Source organism: Dendrobium catenatum, unplaced genomic scaffold (genome assembly GCF_001605985.2).
Source record: "Dendrobium catenatum unplaced genomic scaffold, ASM160598v2 fragScaff_scaffold_1644, whole genome shotgun sequence".
NCBI lineage: Eukaryota > Viridiplantae > Streptophyta > Magnoliopsida > Asparagales > Orchidaceae > Dendrobium > Dendrobium catenatum.
The window spans coordinates 1,196,450-1,217,493 of record NW_021320106.1 but is presented as its reverse complement, the minus strand read 5'-3'; the positions used below and the strand labels follow the sequence as shown (position 1 = coordinate 1,217,493).

General features: G+C 33.7%; 1 protein-coding gene across 2 annotated transcripts in view; it reads right to left on the bottom strand.

Moving 5' to 3' along the window:
* LOC110109484 overlaps positions 1-15,566 on the bottom strand; it is a 43,825-nt gene extending 28,259 nt beyond the window's left edge. The window contains exons 1-11 of one of the 2 annotated variants that reach the window (XM_020840570.2): positions 15,348-15,566; positions 15,083-15,236; positions 14,886-15,004; positions 11,991-12,107; positions 11,725-11,871; positions 11,401-11,611; positions 11,087-11,288; positions 10,400-10,521; positions 10,213-10,304; positions 9,790-10,018; positions 9,590-9,647 (exon numbers count right to left, since the gene is read on the bottom strand). In XM_020840570.2, coding sequence (XP_020696229.1) covers positions 9,590-9,647; positions 9,790-10,018; positions 10,213-10,304; positions 10,400-10,521; positions 11,087-11,288; positions 11,401-11,611; positions 11,725-11,871; positions 11,991-12,107; positions 14,886-15,004; positions 15,083-15,236; positions 15,348-15,428 — 1,532 coding nt within the window. In that variant the 5' untranslated portion in view covers positions 15,429-15,566. The remainder of the gene's footprint in view (positions 1-9,589; positions 9,648-9,789; positions 10,019-10,212; positions 10,305-10,399; positions 10,522-11,086; positions 11,289-11,400; positions 11,612-11,724; positions 11,872-11,990; positions 12,108-14,885; positions 15,005-15,082; positions 15,237-15,347) is intronic. The other variant, XM_020840571.2, reaches the window with a different exon arrangement.
* Positions 15,567-21,044: the final 5,478 nt, after the last annotated feature.

Here is a 21,044-nt window from a genome sequence, read left to right as displayed (position 1 = left end):
ATTCTGAGCCATGTAATTTTCAACTTTAGCTTGAAAATAAAATTTTCTTTTTAGTTTCAATCTTGTGAGCCAAGTTGGATATGTGACTCTTTTGAATATGGCACAAACGTGACTACCTAGTCCTGAGAAAAGACATATACTTCTTCCAGAAAGAGCGTAGTTTTTCATTTATAATTGTGTACCTTTTTCTACTTCATCTGCATAATTTGATATTGACTTTTTTAGTTCTTTAGTTTTGATCAAAATCTAACACATCCAAGATGTAATTTGTAAAAGTTTAATTCAATGATATACTAATTTTACTTAATTTTAATTTCTTATTGAATTTCTTGGATAATTTTGATTATTCCATCATTGGTTGGGTTATAATTCTAATATTGCTTGTTTAAATTTAAAGGAAAAAGTGTTTGAATTATTTGGTCGCTTGCAATCTATGAATTCTCAATTTTTTGGATGTACTCATGCTACACATCATATTAGTTACATTAGGAAACCCTAACCAAAGGTTGCCTGCATCAAATTTCGCATTATAGCTTTAGGCTGTGTCAACATGTCACTAAATTATCCAAGTAACTTAATCGACCATAAAAGGGGAGAAATTTAAGTAACTTTTGCCAAAATCAATGGGTTAAACTATTGAATAAGACAAATCAACATTACAACAACAACATCAATCCTTTGTCCCACTACGTGGGGTCGGCTACATGAATCCTTTTCCTCCATTGTGTCCAACAAATCAACACTACGATGGCATTAATTTGGTTAAAACAAGATTGATAATTTGGAAGCCAATCAAGTTGCTGCAGGTGAACTTAAAGTGGAATACAATCAAAATGATGACCAAATTAATATTAATGTTAATTTGGGTAGGAGACAAGAGAATCATCATGAGAGACAAATCAAGATTTTTAACAAAGATATTTATGAAATTAATAAACGCCAAAATTTTATCAAAGATTATGACATAACTAGAAAAGTTAAAAGTTGAAATGTCTACCTATAATGATGAAATTGATCCTAAAGCTTTTACTAATTAGTTAATAGATGTAGATGAGTGTGATTTTTAAAATTAAAATTAATTGGTCCCGATAAAATCTATCAGGTGATCATGGAAATACAAGAAAAGTTTGAGAATGGAATCTACTATTACATGGGGTGAAATAAAAGAACTTTTAAAAGATGAATATATATCTTTGTCTTAGCAGAATCTTCCTCTTGATGAATTTAATTAAATCAAGAAATCAAAGCTCATTAATTATGATAATTACAAGCTTTATATTGATGTAAATGGAAGTTCCGTGGAATTTAAGCTTGTTGATAATCTTAGTGCTTCTAAATTCAAAAAGGTTTACATTATGAACCTTTAAAGAATTGAAAGCAAGCAAGGGAGGACCATTTTGCAATGCATTGGAACTAATGGCTTAAAATTGGAGATTTCAAAAAATTTTGGTATAAATCCATTTTTCAATCTGTATGATTTAACTTTATTTTTTAAGTCTACAGTAGATTATACTCTTTTTCCACTTTTTCTTATGAGTACACATCCAATCCTCTGACATATACAAGCATATAACTTGTTCAGGAGGCAATTCAAGATGATAAGATTGCGTCCACTATTGCTGGTTGATTTAAGAGATTTTGTTCATTGGTGTGACATACTTGCTTGTGATGATTCATTGATTACCTTATAAGAAGCACAAGTTTTATGTCTTGATTTACTTTATAAATATCAAATGCTAACATACTTGATAGAAATCTCTGTCTATTCTCATCGAAGATATCAAATCAAGTAATATTTTTGCACAACTTAGTTGTTTCTTTTTTATATAGTTTTTTTTTTTTCTATAATTATGAGCATGCTGTTGATACTGGTCAAGAGAGTCTTTTATTTAATTCATAGCTTTAGGATAGTTATGTAAGTTTGATATAATTCAATCTTGATAACATTTAAATTTATTTTCTCAAAAGATGTTTGCTGGCTGTTGGATTTGTGTGGAGTTATTTTTTTGAATGGTAGTAGGATTTTTGTAGAGTTATTTCTTGGAACTTGAAACATGGGATACAGGAAATAATTAACATCACTTGAGATGGGAAAGATTCCAGGAGTGGAAGGCTTATCTAAGTGGTGGCTTGTTACTAGATATGTAGCTTTTGGTTGATTTTTAACTAAAGCACATTTAATATAGATAGAGTTTTAAGATGTTTTTGGTCTGAAGTTATCTAAACTCAGGCAAAAGTTAATGCATTTTGAATTATTTTCATTAGTTGGAACTATTCTAGTGTTGAGTGGTAGAAGTTTGAACTTATCCATTATTTTGAAATTATTGTTGCAAAGAGTGAAAGTCATTTGATTCATAGATATCCATTGAAGTTTTGGAACAATTGATAATGTAATATACATGTAAATAGTAGATAATAGCATGCTCTATGGCGGAAGCATAGCGCAGCACACTTCTTGAGAAATTTTAATGGTGCTGCCAGGCGGTTAATTAGCACAAGCTATTTGGCCATTCATGGACAATTGTTTTCACCACATAACCCCCATAATGTGTGCTATTTTAATTTAGATTATTTAATTACACATTAATATTTATATTCTTTTTATTTTTTATAGATTTTATTAAGACCTTTATTTTAATTCTCGACATCGCAAGCCTTTGATCCCATAAGTAATTGTGTGCTATTTTAATTTAGATGATTTAGTTACAAATTAATATTTTGATATGTCTCGGAGTAGAATTCCAAGATCAATAGCAGGAAATTCATATAAAAACAGCAAAATACAGCTGTTTTAGGGAGAATATGGGCTGATTTTTAATAACTCAACAAGGAACAAAAAATACAATCGATCTACAATTAGAGAGGTAGATCGTCTTTCCTAATCAACCTAGACTTCGCTAGGAAGCCCTCATAGAACAACTACAGCAGAAATTAATTCCAAAAGACATAACCCTAATACAAAATAATACCCCTATTTAAATGCTACTCTTTTTCCCCAAAACATCCTTAAAAGATCTTCCTTTCCTTAATTGAATTCCCTCCTTATTTTGAATTCAAATTCCCCCCATTAATTCCTTCCTTAATCCTCCTCTTTGCATAAGGAATGATTGGCTTAGTGGGCCCCACAAGGGGTGTTGATCCCCATGTTGTCCCGCCTCCGGTAGCTAGCTCGCCCCATGGCTGTTGCGCTAGCTGCAGGAACGGTCCTGTTGGACCAGTCGTAACACTACTCCCTCCCAAAAATGCACATTGTCCTCAAGGTGGAAGGTTGGGAGCCGTCTTCTAATTGTCTCATATGACTCCCAAGTGACATCATGCTCTGACAAGTCCTTTCATTTGATTAGCACCTTATGTGTCCTGATCTCCCCCTTGCATACACATGCTACTTCCATGAGTTTCAACTAACATCCATGTCCTTTATCAAGGTTGGGGGTAGCTATGATGGTGTATGTTCTCCTATCACTTTCCTCGGCTGTGATACATGAAAAACTGGGTGCAATGCTAAGGATGGTGGTAGCCTTAATTGATAGGCTACTACTCTGATGTGTTTTAAGACCTCATAAAGCCCAAAATACCTGAGGGATAGCTTTTCATTCCTTCTCCTGGCTAATGTTTTCTGTCTGTAGGGCCTCAATTTTAAGTAGACCATATCCCTTGATTCATAATTTACCTCTCTTCTATGCTCATTCGTCTTCATCTTCATGATCTGTTGGGCTCTCAATAGATGCCCCTTAAGCTCTGATAGTTCCTTGACTCTCTCCTCTAAGTGCTTCTTTAAGTTGGATACTAGTGTAGTGTTGCCCCCATAATAAATCAAGTGGGGTGGGTCTCTCCCATAAAGAATTCTAAAATGAGTGGTCTTTTTTACTGAGTGGTATGAGGTGTTATACCAATAATCTACCCAAGCCAGTCACCTAGTCCAACACTTCGGGGTGTCAGATACAAAGCATCTCACGAAGGTCTCTACACTCTGGTTGACCACTTCTCTCTGACCATCTGTTTAAAGGTGGTAGGCTATACTTCACTTCAATACCGTTCCCTGTAAATGAAATAGCTCCTCTAGAAGTGGCTAAGAATACCTTGTCCCTGTTTGACACAATGGCTGTGGAAATTCGTACAAGCATACCACCTCTTAAATGAAAACAGTAGCCACTGTGACTGGGGTGTAAGAGTGCTTCAAATGGAGGAAGTGTGCATATTTGCTCAAACGGTCAACAACTACCAAGATCACTAAAAACCCTTCTGATCGTGGTAACCCTTCGATGAAATCCATCAATACTTCCTCCCATACTCTCTCCGGTAGGGCTAAGGATTGTTGTAACTCTGTTGGTGTCATGGTTAAGTACTTATGCCTTTGACACACATCACATTTTACAACCCATTCCTCTACATCGCGATGCATCCCTACCCAATATAATTTTACAAATAGTTGACTATATGTCTTTTGCACTCCGAAATGCCCTCTTATCACGCTACTATGGAACTCCTACAATAGTTTGGGAATATGCTCTGAGGTTCAAGGTAGAACAAACCTCCCGTGGTACAGTAACAGTCCCTCTTTCAGGATATAACTTCGGTGACGGTCCAGATCCTTCAACAACTCCTCTTTGATCTTCCTCAACTCCTCATTATGCTCATTCTCATGTTTGAATGCATCCCAATCTAACATCAATGGTACTGACAAGACCACCAACTAAGGTCCCTCGAATGCATCCCAATCTAAAATAATTATTATTTTGCTTTTATATTAATTTTATAGGTTTTTATCATATTAATTGATACTAGAGAGTAGAGATGGAAGAATTTGAAGAATATGGAACAACCAAATATCAGACAGAAAAGGAATATATAGTTCCATCTTCTGTTCAGTTTTTACTTAGCTCTGTTATGAAACTTCTTAATGAATTGTATAATTCCAATTGCTTTTTTTGTAATGATGATATGAAATGCAATTTGGTTTACCATTGATATAAAAGTTCTATTTTTACATTATTCAAGTTTGTATAGTACTTAAACATATAAAAATTGCACTTGATAAGTTGATATTGATTAAATTTTAAAATAAAATTTTTTAAAGAAAGATGATTGCTCATAATATATAGATTCTTCTACAACTTAATTTTTTTTTAAAGAAATTAATAGTTAAAGTTTTGGACATTTTATGACTAGTTAAGTTATTTTTTTATTGTTGAAAAAAAAAATTTAATTTAAGTGTTAGAAACAAAATTCCAAAAAAAGAGAATTTTGGTTTAGAATTAAAGACTCAAGCCAATTAAACGAGTTGAGTTCGAGTTTTTTAAACGAGCTCGAGCTTTCGAGTTGAGGTAAAGCTTGGTATTTTCTAAACGAGTCGATCTCGAGCCCACTAATCAAGCTTGATCTCGAGCTCGAGCTCGAGTTCGAGCTAAGTAAGAGTTAAACGAGCCAGGCTTGATAAAGCAGATACTCGACTCGACTCGACTAGCTTACACCCCTACCCACCGCCATGAGTTTTTCCCCTTCAGTTAGCCCGTTGATAGAAAAATAATGCTCTACTTGATACACCCAACCTGAGTGTCTCCTCCTTCAAAGATCGGCATTTCAAGCTTTCTTGATCTGGTATCCATAACCCAATTGTTTATTCCTCCATTATTCCCCCATATAAAGTGACTGTACGATTCCCTCCCTCTCTTGGTTGATTTGGACCCCATAGTTCGGCTTCACCATGGCTCCCTCCGACTCACCGTCCCTCCTGCTTGGGTGGTCTCCAACCCGCTTCCACCTCTCCTCTCATTGTTGCACCACCCCTTGTAGCCCGGATGGATGGTTCTTAAGGAAAACCATCTCTACTTCATCATTATCCTCCGGGAGTCTCTTTCCCTTTGGATCAACCCTAGGATTAACCCATGAAGCCTTCAACTGCATCTTGATTAATTTCCTCATCATGCATTCCATGTTCTCGAATCGGTATTCCATTCATTTTCCATGGATGACAGTCATCCTCCACCGTCGTGAACCTTCCTTCTAACATTGTGAACCTTCCTTCCAACGCCATGAACTTCCCCTCAATACCGGAATATTGTTCCTCCATTCCGGCCTTGAATTGTTTCAATAAGCCTTTCAACACATCCATCTTCTTTGCTGCCATTTAACGAATATTGGTTTAAATCCTCCAAAAACAGCAAAAGAAAACAATGATGATAGTCTTCAAACAACGAAATCAGTAAGTGAAGGAAATTTGCCGTCAAAATTAGTGAGAAGAAAAAATGGTTTTGGTCCATGACACTACTTTGATACCAATTTAATACGTCTTGGAGCAGAATTTCACGATTAATAGCATGAAATTCACATAAAAACAACAAAATACAGCAGTTTTAGAGAGAACATGATGGGTTGATTTTTAATAACAACTCAACAATGAATAAAAGATACAATCGATTTATAATCAAAGTGGTAGATCGTCTCTCCCGATCAACCTAGACGTTGCTAGGAAGCCCTCACAGACAATCTAAAGCATAAATTAACTCCAAAAAATATAACCCTAATACAAAATACACCCCTATTTAATCCCTACTCTTTCCCCTCAAAATAGCTGTAAAGGATCTACTTTCCTGTATTAAATTACCTCCTTATTTTGAATTCAAATTCTCTTTGTTAACTCCTTCCTTAATCCTTCTCCTCGCATAAGGAATGATTGGATTAGTGGGCTCCACAAGGGGTGTTGATCCCCATGTTGTCCCAACTCCTGTAGTTGGGCCGCCGCTTGGCTGGTGGGCCGGCTACAAGACTGATCCTGTTGGACCGGCCATAACACATTTATTATCCGATTTCAATAGAAACCAGAACGTCACTATCTGGTTTCTCTTTAGATGAAAATCTATAATCTACTCACTAGTTTCAATAGAAACCAATTTTGTATTCACCGGCTTTTAAAAAAAAAATTGCTACTGAGAAACTGGTGAAGTATTCACCAGTTTTAATTAAAAACGTCAAAAAAAATTTAAAGAAACCAGATAAGAGTACTCCAATTACCAGTAAATGTCTTTTTTCTTTTAATAACTTATATAAAATTCATTAAGTGGTTTTTTTAATTTTAAATATATTTTATGAATAATAACATTTAGGTTAATTTAAACAAATATTAGTATATTCTATGATGCACCGACACTTCTCCTCAAAGAGGTGTGCAGTGTCCAAAACCGTATCCGACACGACACTCCTCCGACACTTGTCGGACACGCCGAAAATGTGTCAGATTAAAAAATATTAAATACAAATTGGACACGCGTGTCCGACATGCGTATCTTAAATATTTTATGAATTTTTTTAAATATAATTTCTTGTATTTAGTAGGATTTAAACTAAATTTCTTATTTCCTATCCACAACACCAAATCAACGTCCGCGCTTAATACTCAATCATCGAATATACTTATTTTCTTTTCTTTTTGGCAATGAAGGTATAAGGTATTTTCATCTCCTCTCTCGGTGATAAACGGCATCGACGTCTAACTCCCGACATCCTAATACTAATCATTTTAAGCACAAATTCTAGTTAAATGACTTATTATTTTCAAATTATTTTTAAAATTATACTTATTAAATTTTTATACACTATTTTTTAAATATAAAAACTATAATACCGTGTCCAACCCGTGTCTGTGTCATGTATTTTCAATAACTGACGTGTCCCATATCCATGTCGTGTTGTATCCGTGTCACCGTGTCCGTGTCTGTGCATCATAGAGTATAATTAAACATATTATGTTAATTTAAATTAGTTAGATAAGTTTATGATTAATTCTATTATTTTGTATAAACATAATTTAAATTATATTATATTTCTTTTATATAAGTAACATTAAATTTATCTAAATTATATTTAGTTAGATAAATTTAATGTTACTTATTTATTAAAAAATAAATTAAATATATTTAATAAATTGGCCAGGTGTGGAAATGCTTAGAAGATTAAAGAATTTTTTGGCTTAATAAACCTTTTAATATTATTTTGAAGATTAAAAAGATGTCAGATGAGTGGAGAGTGTTGGATCCTATTTTTTAGAATAAAGGCAATGCATAAGAGTGTGTGAATTATAGAGGAATTAAGTTAATGTGTCATATATTAAAACAATGGAGAGAGTAATTGAGCATAGTTTCGATGTGATATTAATGTTTCTCAAAATCAATTTGGATTCATTCTAGGAGCTACACATTTATTGAGGTTTGATGGAGAATTATAGAGAGAATAAGGAGGATCTATATATTATATTTATTAATTTATAAAAAGCATATGATAAAGTTTCAAGAGATGTGCTCTGGAGAGTTCTATAAAAGAAAGGAGTTAATAATGCTTATATTCAAGTCATTAAATATATGTATGTAAGAGTTGTTAATTGTGTTCAAATACAATGTGGTTTGACCAAGTAGTTTTCTATTTATAATGGATTACATCAAAATCAGCTTTAAGCCCATATCTTTTTGCTTTAGTCATGGTTGTTCTTACTAGAATTTCGTAAGAGGATCTACCCTGGTGTATGCTATCAGTTGATGATATTCTTCTTGTTGATAAGACTAGAGAGGGAGTTGAAGGAAAACTTGAATTATAGCTGTGAAACTTAGAGTCAAAAAGTTTTCATTTGAGTAGATCTAAAATTGAATACATTGATTGTAATTTTAATGCTAATAGATCTAGTGGGATATCGTGACTTTGGGCGATCAAGCCATTAAAAAGAGTAAACATTTTAGATATCTCGGGCCTCTAGTTCAAAGTGATGGTGAAATAGATGGGGATATTATTAATAGAATTCAAGTTGGATGGTTGAAGTGGAGGAATGCATCGGATCTGTTTATGATAGGAAAGTATCCCTCAAACTTAAGGGAAAATTCTATAAGATGATAGTGAGACCTGGAATACTTTATGGTGCATAATGTTGGCCATTAAAAGAGAAGCAAAAAATTAAGTTAAGTGTTACCGAGATGAGGATGCTTAGGTTGATGAGTGGCTTTACTCTTAGAGACAATGTGAAACGAGTATGGTTGGAGTAGCTCCAATGATGAATAAGATTAGAGAGTCTCCTTAGATGGTTTGGTCAAATAAAATGTCGGCCTTCCAATAACTTGGTTAGGATAGTAGATGTATTATATCTAACCTATGTTAAGAAAGATATAGATAGACCTTTAAAAACTTAGTTATAAAGTATCAGAAATGACCTTTTTTATTAGATTTAAATGAGAATTTGACTCTTAATAGGACACAATGGAGAGAAAGAATTCATATAGTCAACCCGCGTTGTGGGATAAAAGCTTGATGTTATTGTTGTTGTAAAAATTCTACGGAACAAAGTAAACATCATGAACATGAAAGATGGCCAACATATTTTTTAATAGAAGAAAGAATAATTAAAATAACTTAATAACCATTCAAATGATCATGCGTTATGCACTGTTCTTAAAAAAAAACAAAGAATGAAATAAGCTAAAGAATGAGGCACTAACAAATTGAAAACCTTTGGTTTCAGAGTTAATTGAGTGAGGGTGTAACCATGTTAGTGTTTACACAAATATGAACACCCACAGAAATAGAGCACATAAATAGATAAAAAAGTTACCTCTGAGCATGAGGGAATCCCATAGGATTCAAGGGGCCAACATATTTTACTCGATCCCCTAAATAAGAAAGTTTCTCAGATTACCAAAAAACTGAATAAAAGTGGCATATCAAGAAATACAATTTGATGTTTGTTCGTTGGGGATTGGGAGAAGAGGGAAGGGGGGAGACCGCAAGTAAACAAAAAGAGATGCATCATGCCTTCTTTAAATGTGTATGGTTTTGAAGTCGCGGTTGAAGACTCTTGCTTTGGCAGAGAATGCAAATTGCAAGAAGACGAGCCAACAATATCAGCATCCACAGTTGACGTTGGTCTCTTAAATTGCGAGATATCACCTACTGCAGATCGCTGCTTAGCGAGAAGACTGGCCAATTTGTCTATCTTTGCACCTTCTTTTGGAGGAGATTCTGACTCCTTGGTAGATGATCCCTACAATAAATGGCAGGTGTGCATATGACCTCAAAAAACATAAAATTGTATACAAATAATAATAATAATAATAATAATAATAATAATAATAATAAATAGAAAAATATAACACTAAAAATGAGAACCAGTTGGCCTTTCTTGGTTTAAGAAACCAAATCTATATGGTCAACTAAAAGAAGGAGAAAGAAACTTACACCAGGTAACAAAAGCGAATTAACAATAAGTAGCCTGGCACCAAAGTGCTTAGTGAGTGCCTTAGCTAAGGTTTCCTGGTAGATTTCAGATCCTACAGAAGTAAGCAGAATATCAAGTACAGGTCATGGAGGTGCACAGAATTGAAAAGCATGAACATTCAAAGATAATATAAGAAGACCATAATACCTGTTGGACCAGACAATAGAATGCGCTGGCTCAAAGATGATATTTCTGCAGCATACTTAGTGAAAGGCCTGCATTCCAGATGAACATACGCGCAGGATAAAAGCACATTCTTCGTACTCTCACTGTAGGAAGATAAAAATGATATACGATTAATGACAAGTAAGATATAAAATCCTACAAAGCAAACTCAATCTAAAGATTAGAGTGGAGTGGGGGATAGATGTAGTCCGGGAAATCCAAGAACACCAAAAGGTCTATGAAAGCACAGCCATGAAGATCCAAATATACATCATAACCAAATACTCATGTTACACCTCCTTAAGAAGCCATAGATTCAGGATAAATCAGCAATATATTCATTCTTCTAAGAACAGAGACTTCCTTTTAGACCTGCAGATAAGGCTGTGTAGCAACTTACAAACCAGCCAGTCTTTTAATCATCTAAAAATCTTTTTTTAATCCTAGGATTCAATGTATTCAAGTAAAACAAAACTCATGACACAGACCTGATCCCAATAATATTAGCTCTGCATTGCCAAACACAGCTAAAATTTATATTTAAGTCCCACAAAATACAACACCTATAACAATTTAGTGTCATAAACAGCACTGAAATCTGCTTCTCTAAGATCTACTATCACTTAAGCAAGAACATATATGAAGGAGGAACACGACCTAATTAATTACCTTAAATGATAGGGAAAAGAATCAAACGTTACATCAATGTCACTAGCATTTAGAATGCCCTTTCTTAAACCATCTTTGAAGACTTGACATCTATTAGATGGCAAAGGTGCCCTAGAATCCGTTTCTTTGAAAAGATTCTCACTTCTATCCTCTTGTTTTCTGTAGGCATCCCCAGCCACATCCATCTCAGAAGACGATAACACTGTAAAACAAAAGAATAAGGCAGAAAAATTAAGTGCTACTTTCTATACAAAGGAAACATGTGGCACTCTAGCAAACTGTGAATACAATAAAATAAAACATCTAATACAGACCAGTTGTCCCATTTGGTTGTGGGCAGCGAAGAGCTGCTAGATCTTTGCTAAGATTTGGGAAGGACGCAAGTATTGATGCCCCATCAACAACAGATGAATCACCAAGTTTCATCTCAAGAGGAATCCCTCTCACAGACTCTCCTTGAGCTTCTTCAATACCGCACGAGGTATGTAAAGTTGGGCGGCTTATATGAGGAAGTTGCTGGAAGATCTAACATCGTCAAAGGAAACTCAATCCACAAAACACAAAACTATATGCAATTAATCATGGATAATTTTAGAATCAGAATCATATATATGATTGAAGCAAATGGAAAAGGATACATAAGCATGCTTCACAGAAGAACTGAAGACCAATTCATCGCCTCCACTAAGTATGACACTGGAATTTTGTGCAATAATCTTTCCATTTACTTGTACTACTCCTTTATCCCCCGACATCTCAAGCGAGACAACGGATGCACCATCTTGCTGTCACAAAACATATATTGTACCGTAATTCAGCTTTGTTGAATGGAATCAATGAAAACAAAATAAGCAAACTATGTTTCAATCAATAACAGAAACCTAGAAAGTCACAAGATAATCACCTCCTCTTGCTTCAATTTACAAAGAATTGGACTTATAGATGGATCCTTCAATCTCAAATTGCAGTGCCGGTTTTGACCAACAGTGAAGTTGGAATCATATATGGGAAGATGGGGGCTCTAAGCATTGCATAAAGCAAAAGAGTTAGATATCACTAGAAATGCTGACCTTAAGGTACTGTTCGAAAAGAGATGATACAGAATCATAAATAAGACACAAAAGAAATAAACAAAATCAATCAATGCTTTTGTGCTACACACTATAGCAAAAGATAGTAAAATTAAAATAGGGTCCTCCACTTTCAGCCCAACAAGCTTAAGAGATCATACTATTTTGTTTTACCAAGCCATGTATGCCCAAGGCACTTACTTTTAGCCACCAATTTATAAAAGTTTTAAGAAGGCTGGAGAATAAACAAGCATGCTAAAAAAATGAATGACATCAAGGTACAAAACAAATGCTATTAAGAGAATATATTATATGATAATTTTAGGAAACCTGTCTTTTAACAAGACTAAATAATATATTATAAATTAATCTAAGAACTTTTTAAATTAAAATTTAGGGACTATAAAGATTTTGAATGATTGAAAAAAATTTTGGCATGATATCTAGGCGTTCAGGATTGTATAATTATTAAGAATCAGTTTTGCAAGTTATAAATGAAGTTGTGGGGGAGGTAAATGAGGCATAGGACCAGAAAAACATATAAATATCAAAGAATCAATTTACTTTTATGTTAAATGATCTATTATGAAGGCAGAATATATGCCAAGGCAATTTATGAAAAAGTACAAAGACAAAAGGAAGGATCTCCATATGATTGATCCGGAACTTAATTAGTAGGTACAAAGGAAAGAAAGTTATATATTAAAAACATGTTGAAATTAATAAAAACATGCATGATCATGAATTAACTAGTATTAGAAGTAGTTTTCAAGTTACCAAAGAGTTTTAGGCTTGGTTTGGTTGGGCATAATTAGTGTTGTTTTCATTTTGAAAAGTGAAAAATGATGTCGCTTGCTATTTGGATGCATACCTTTTACAAAACTGTGTTTTTCAAACCTCCATTATCGTACCGATTTGCAAATTTTTTTATTTTTACTTCTCCGTTGGTAAAAGGCAATTTTGGAACCACCATTTCTCACCAAAACTCCTACTACCAAACGGGCGTTAATCATGTATGATGGTATTCCGTCCATATCATTTTGAATTTGTTATAGAGATGCTTATAAATGATATACAAAATTAAGAAGTTTATTATATGTCATCTGTGTATTACAGTTTTGATAGGTGAATCATACTCGAAACTAAACCAAAAGCTAGTAAAATAAAAAAAATTTAGAAGAAAAGGGTGCTAGATTAGTAAAACAAAGAGTTAATATATGATGCACAACTTTAGTGGATGTGAAATATATAACTAACAATCAATATTATTGTAGCATCACATGATACCCGATATGATGGATATGCTTACTTTGGATGTATTATAGAATAATGAAGATAAAAATGATGAATGATAGAGTTAAAACTAGGATGTTAAATGCATAAATGCCTTAAGATTAAGGCAATATCAAAATATCATATAGATTTAAGGGTATATTTTATAAAATAAGTATAGCTCACAATTGCTATATGGATCCCAAGTATTTGGCAAAAAAATTAGGACAAAATTATATATGGTAAAAATGAAATATAAGATGGACGTATTCTAAAATGAAATATAAGATGGACGTGTTCTAAAATAAAAAGTTAAAAGTGGGAAATTATTATAATATTTAGAAAATATAGGAGTTGCACATATTAAAGATAAGAATTCAAAAAAGACTTAGTTTATTTTGGCACATACATCAATAGTAAAAGATGCACTAATATGTAGCATTTTCCAAAATGAATGAACATTGAAGATTCATTAACCCTAAATAGTGAGGCAAAGGATGATAATAAGGATTCATTCATCAATAGCAAAGGTTTTCAAACAAACAAAAAACAATAAATAGTTATTACCTCATGATAGGTAAATCGTGCATTTCCAAACCTCATTCTTTTCTATCCAAAACATAAGAAAATAATATAACTAACAAAATAATATAATCAAGAAAACTATTTGGGTCCATGTTTTGTTTTTAAGCTTCAAATCACAACGAATGGTATAAACAACAAAGTATATGCAGATTATCCAGGTCTAGTGTACCAAAGGCATATATATGACAAGCACCTGCAACATAGACGATGGTAGTTAACCAACTTTTCCCAAATAAGGGTGGTATCCATGCATGTGTATTCCAGCGACCTAATAGTAATATAGAATGCAAAAGGCGATAAATCATGGAGCTGACATCAATATCTTTTCTTTACACCTTTTCACTTAAAATCATTTATCCTCCTCACTCTCTACATTAAGAAGTTGTAACTTGCAAGTCATTGAGAATGCAATCACATATTATTCTTCATCATCATCAAACAAAAGCATAATTTTTTCAAAAATCAATTTTTCTAACTCCCACCAACAAAAGTGTATAAAAAGAGTAAATCCATCACTAGAAAGTTACGAAAGAGCAAAAGTCCTCCTTCGTCATTACAACAGTAAGATATGCAGAGCAAAATAACGGAGACGTCGTTTAATCAACTCGTAAAAAAAAAATCATCTTTCTGTTGTTTGAGCTTATCTCATATCTTCCTAAGAAATATTTTTGCCTGATCTTGAATCAGATAAGAAACTAATGATAATAATGCACCCTGATCAGCAAAAGCATAGGACCACATGAGCTGGAGGGAGAAGTGACGGGTTGCTTTCAGGTTGAGGAGGTTTTGGTATGCTTGTAAGAATCAAAGAGCAAATCTGATGGAGTAGATGAAACTCTAAAGAAAATTAAACCAGGAACCGATATCCAAACCTTAGAACACTGAGAGAGGAGTTTCCCCCACGGAACCTTTGACCGTTTCTGCGCTTTCTCCGCTTGCCTCTTTGGTAAATTCAAAAGCTTCATCAGCTGTTCTGCAGGAGCTTCCCTACCTGACCAACAGACATTTCAAGGCCAACAAGCAAAGAAACAATTCTTGAAACCGAATCCAGAGAGAACCACGTTCAAACCTTGGGGATGGACATCCTCCTGCACCAGCGGCGCAGTACTCTCCTTCTCCGGCGCCGCCGTTGTCTCCCCGGCTGCGGGATCCATATGGCTCAGGTCGGAACGCAGCTCCTCTTCCGCCCCTTTGTCAGCCTCCACCGCCGCCGTAATATCCGCCTAAAATACCAAAGATTCTAACCGATCCGATTCAAGAACCCACAAGATGACCCAAAACCGGATGCCGAAATCGACGACGATGGCAGAAATCGAAAACATGAAAATTCCAACCTTACAGCGCTTGGCGGCCCCGTTAGAGCTCGAAGACGACGACCTCTTCGAGGTAGACGAGCTCCGTCGCGTCTCCACCATTCCCACCCTTTCCGCACTCCGATCCGAGCTTACCTTCTTTAGATACAGAAAGGGGGGAGAAAGAAACGTAGAGAGTAGATAGAGAAGTAAAGTAGCTGTAGGGGTAAAAGAGAAGCCGAAAGAGGGACATGCGATATTAAGCCGGCAGGGCTGCCATTATTTATGACATGAAATAGCCGATAAAAATTATTTTATTTAATTTTTAATTAATTGTAGGTCCGATTGCCTATGCGAGAAACACAAAGGGATTTTATTCATGATTTATATTTCGTTTCGTAATATTCCATCAATTATTAAAATTAACTAATTTATTAAATGTTCACATTTAAAATTAAAAACTAATAATATTAGAACAATTTTCACAAAATTCCAATAAAAAAATTCCATAAACTAATATTTTTTTACTTTTACATCCTCAACAAATTAGAAATTACCAAAAACATTGATTGAATTAACTTTTTTAATAGAATTTCTATAACAATATAAAAGAATTTGGTGTTCATTGTTATTTTCACTCTTTCAGTTTTTTCCCCTTCGGGCAAGGGTGCTTGAACAGTTGAACCGAGCATTTTCTGTGGCCCCGTCCGTTGATCAAATAAGGAAATTTGGGTAAATATAACACCGCGGAATTTAATAAGGAATGAAAATTAGAAATTTTTTGGTGACAGCTGAAAAAGACCTTAGGTGGGGTAATTTTAACAATTATATTAGCTAATAAATTAATTTTTTATATTTTTCTCAACATAAATTAAGAATGATTTATCAGGAGCCCCCATACTATTCATATATAATCAATTTAGTCTTAAAATATCATATTGTTTCAATTTAGTCCCTCCACCATACAAAATTGATCTGAAATAATCTCTTATTTTATAATTATGATGGAGAACTGATTTCCATTCAGCCCCTCTATTATACAAAATTGATTTTAGTTTAATCATAAAAAGATCAATTTTATATAATCAGTGAATTAAGACTATCTTATTGCTTTTTAAAGCAGTTTCCTAATATAAAAATTAAATTTTTTACTAGAAAAAGTAAAAAAGTCATCTCAAATAAAATTTATATTTGAAAGTTATATTCTAAGATTAAGATGATCATATATATAAATAATGGGGAGACTATACTATTTTAAATTTTTTTTCTATATATATATATATTCTAAAAATATATATCATTAAAAATAATAAAAGAACGCTGGGTCCGAGGCGGTAAAAAAACCGCCAGTCGGCCTTCTGTCGCTGGGGCCGCTCCGTTTCCGGTGCATGTAGCGAGAACGGCGAACAGATTGACATTAAGCTTAGCCGTTTGATTGCAGTTGATGATTATTAATGATTATTACTATTATCGTAACTATATTTAAAATGGACGTAAATTTGAATTTATTTTGGTTAACAGTTGACTGTTTTATAAATTTGAATTCAAATTGAATAATCCGACCTTTTGCCCTTTTGGTTCGTTGCATGGGTGCGGCTGAAAAATTTTTTTGTTGGAATTTTGTTTTTTTTTTAATATTTAGATTAATTAAGATAAATTCATACACATATAGAATATATAAGTTTTGAATCAAAACCTCTTTGTTGATAACCAAAGCTTCAAACTAACAGATCAAGATCAACTGTGTGGAATTGAAGAACGGTTTCAGTGTTTAATCTTGAAAAATATTTGAATTTAGTTTAACTTATGAATAATTGTTTGAAATTTTGAATTCAAAGTAAATCCTCCAATACTGTAGAGTTGTATGGTTTTAGAAAAAATTGTGTTGAATAAATATGATGTATTTAAAATATTTAAAATTAATCGATTGTTTCTAAATATTAATTTTTATTTTGTTCCAATATTATAGAATTTACTATTTTTATTTCGCTATTTTCTAAAATTGTCGTAGGAAAGGTTGGTCTTCTTTTAAGTTAGAGACCAATGTGGGGGAAAGGTTGGGAATTGTCGGTGATGATCGCAATTTGATGGCTATAGTACTTGCAATCACTTTTTTGTGGATAATGCAATAGAATTTTGCTTATACACCGTGACGCCAATACTCGAACAAGAATAATAATGTTGCGTCTAGGAATATTTGCGGCGTAGAGAAATATAAAGTTTAATTTTCTAATTTTGTACGAAGATCCAACATACAATCAGATAAAAGAGAGAGTGTAACATTCATAAAAGACACCATAGTTATTTTGTGGAAATCTATGAAAAGGGGGAAAACCACGAGGTTTAGCCTAGTTTGAATGAATCCACTAGTACTTACAGTCGATTACAATTGAGGCCCTTCCTCATGGCGAAGGCCTTGGCATGATGTAACAAATATACATCATATAGAGCGCATTACATGGTGAAAATTGGAAGAATCAGAATTAACGTATTTGTTTGGTCGATAGGACCATTGTAAACTAGCGATGGAGGTCGGAAAGACTATAGTTGGGTGATGGATGTTAGAAAGATCGTAGTTGGGCGACGAAGGACGGAAGGTCCGTAGTCGGCAGGTGATAGTGGTCAGAAAGATTGTTATCTGACGACGAAGGTCAAAAAGACTGTTGTCTAGCGAAGGAGGTCAGAAGGACCATAGTTGGTGGTTAAGTTGAAGTCTAACGTCAGTTGGTGGACAGGTATAAGTTCGACGTCAATTGGTGGTTAGGTGTAAGTGTTGTGTCAGTTGGCAGCCGGGTGTAAGTCCAATAATAATTTGAAGCCGAGTGGAAGTCTGACCTCAGTTGGTAGCCGGGAAGAAGTCCGGCATCAGTTGGCTACCAGGTGTTGGTGGCCAGGTGAAAGTCCGACGACGATTGGTTGTCGGGATGTGGTTGAGGAAAAGCTTGGTGGCAAGAGAAATCTCTAACTTCTCTTCCTCTCCTCTCTTCTTTCCCTACTTGCTTGGCCCCCTCCTTTGGGCCCCTTTCCTTTAGGAATGAGTGGTTTATTTATAATTTTCTAAGAGTGGAAAGACCAATAAATAAGAGGGAGATCAAGGATAAGTTGGGAGTGGTTTGAATGGACGACTGATGTCGATTCCATTGATCGTGAACCATTTATTAGACATTTGAATGTCTTAGTGATGTCAGAATTTGACGATCTTGGGCTCGTTGGATTTTGTTCGTCGAACCACTTGATTCAACTATAAGCATGTCATGTTTGAAAATTGTTTGGTTGTCCAATTTATGTTTTGAACTCTTCAAATACACTTAGGGTCTTTGATTTGGACCCATTTGTGCTCGGATTAAGATGAATTTGGCATCATTGGTTTGGTAATTCTGAGACGTTCAGTTCAACAATAAGTTCGCTGAAATCGGAGTTAATATGGTTTCGAATTTAATTTTGGAAGATTCCAACTTGATTTTTCCTCGAGATTAATGTTTGATCAAGATAATTTTTTGATGATATATCAAATATGATTGATAGTGATGTGAACATAGGTGACAATAGGGAGATCAAACATCATAGGCGGTGAGGAGAACATAAGTTTATGAAGTATGTATGCACTTTCAACAATGGTGAAGGTGGAGGTTGTGTTATAGCAATTACTATGATGTGGCCTAGCACAAATCTTGAGAAACATGACAATGGTGCAAAATTTGAGAGTGAAATAATTATGGCATGGGCTATATTAGATATTGTTGAGGCATAATAGTTGAGAGAGGTACTTGTTCTGAAATAGAAGATTGTGGAATATGTATTACAGATAAAATTACTATTTGTAAAGGTTATTATTTGATTAGGTTAAAAAAAAAGGAGAGAAGCCACATGCATAGTACACATGAGGTTGTATAATGATTTAGACTTTGTTTGGGACAACTTTCATATTGCTTTCTAAAATAGCTTTTTAGTACAAAATTTTCAAATTCAAAAAATTTTTGTACTAAAAAGCTATTTTAGAAAGCAAGAAAAAAGTTGTCCCAAACGATACCTTAATTGTATGATCTACATCCATTATAAGGTCAAATGTACGAAAAAGAGATTCCCACTAATCTGATATTTCAAGAAGAGATAAAAATTAATAGATAAATTACAATAGGGTGAAGTATAATGAGAAGAAATGCATGAGGGTTCAGAGTAATAATAGATTCAAAATAGAAAAAAAAGAATATCAGTGAGTTTTGAGTAATAATAAGTGTTGGCCAGTAGTACTTTGTGTTCATTTGGTTGGGTTTGCTCGTCCTTCGTTGGTGTGTTTTTGCCCCATAATGGTTTATTGCCTAAAAGGTTGTTTTCGTTTCGATGATTGAAAATATAGATATAGGGAGAGAGAGTGTGTGTGTGTGAGTGAGTGAGTGAGTGAGAGAGAGAGAGAGAGAGAGAGAGAGAGAAAGAGAGAGAGAGAGATGAACTTTTTTTAGTCGAATTAGAGAGAGAGAGAGAGAGAGAGAGAGAGAGAGAGAGAGACTTTTAAGTGGAATTGCACATTTTTCATGTTGAGGAAAAATTATTCTGTGTGGACATTAAATATCGTCCGGTGACCAACCAGAATGCGCCATGTCACACTTGTGCTCGGTACCACGGCTCAGTACTGCTCGATATTGTTGATGTGGTGCATTCTGATTGGTCTCCGGAAGACGTTCTGCATCTGATTTCCGCACAGAATAATCCCTCCAGGTTGAGAACTTTCCCAAGAAGGAGTTCCTCAGCTTAAAGATCCTCCCAATAAAGTTCCCAATGACATTTTGAAGTCGAATATGAAGGTAATTATGAAAATTTAAATGTTAAGGTTACATTTATACAACATGTAGGGCTAAACCTGAATAAGAAAAACAATGCATGAATATTAAAAACATGCATTAAAAGTGATTTTCTCAATTGCCCTTTTTTTAATTAGAAAAATTAAATTTTGAGATTGAAAAATATAGGAAAATATATGTTGGTTTTAAAAAATTTATACCAATGGTTGTAATCACTCAAAGTGATGACTTTTTGAACAACTTCTAAATTTTCAAAGATATTTAAGAAAAATTTCATATAATTAATAATTGAAATAATATATATTTCAATTATGAAATATGGATAAAAAATATTATAAATTAATCTAAAATTTTGAGGAAGGATCCAAATTGTGCAATGAGCATATGGGATGAGTCAGATAGCCATATGAATACATGGAGGGTAGTTTGGTAATTTTAAAATTTATATTTCTTCATTAAAAATATCATAATTATATCAGATAGTGAATGAAAATTTTCAGATATTTATGAGAGATGAAAATCAATGTATTAAACATCCCTAATTTTTTCATAATTATTTGAAATACTTTACTATATTTAATAAATAAAAAATGTTATTTCAATTATTCTTAAGAAAGCAAACAGTATTAAAAAATTCTAAAAAAAAATTAGAAAGGTTAATAAGCATTTATGCATCTCACCATAATTATTTTATGGCAAAATAATTATAAAACTATTTTCAAATGATTTTTAACAGTGAAAATCACATTAGAAAAATATCATTATGTAAATATCTTCACATTTGAAAAATAGCAAAGTAGCAAAGTAATGCTTAGAGAAAACATATTAAGCTTCATTCAAGGCTAGGACTATAGCTAAGTAGTTACACAATTTTTTGTAAACCCCCTAGTTTTAAATTAAATTAAAGTAGAGGGTTGTTTTTTGTTTTGTTTTGTTTTTT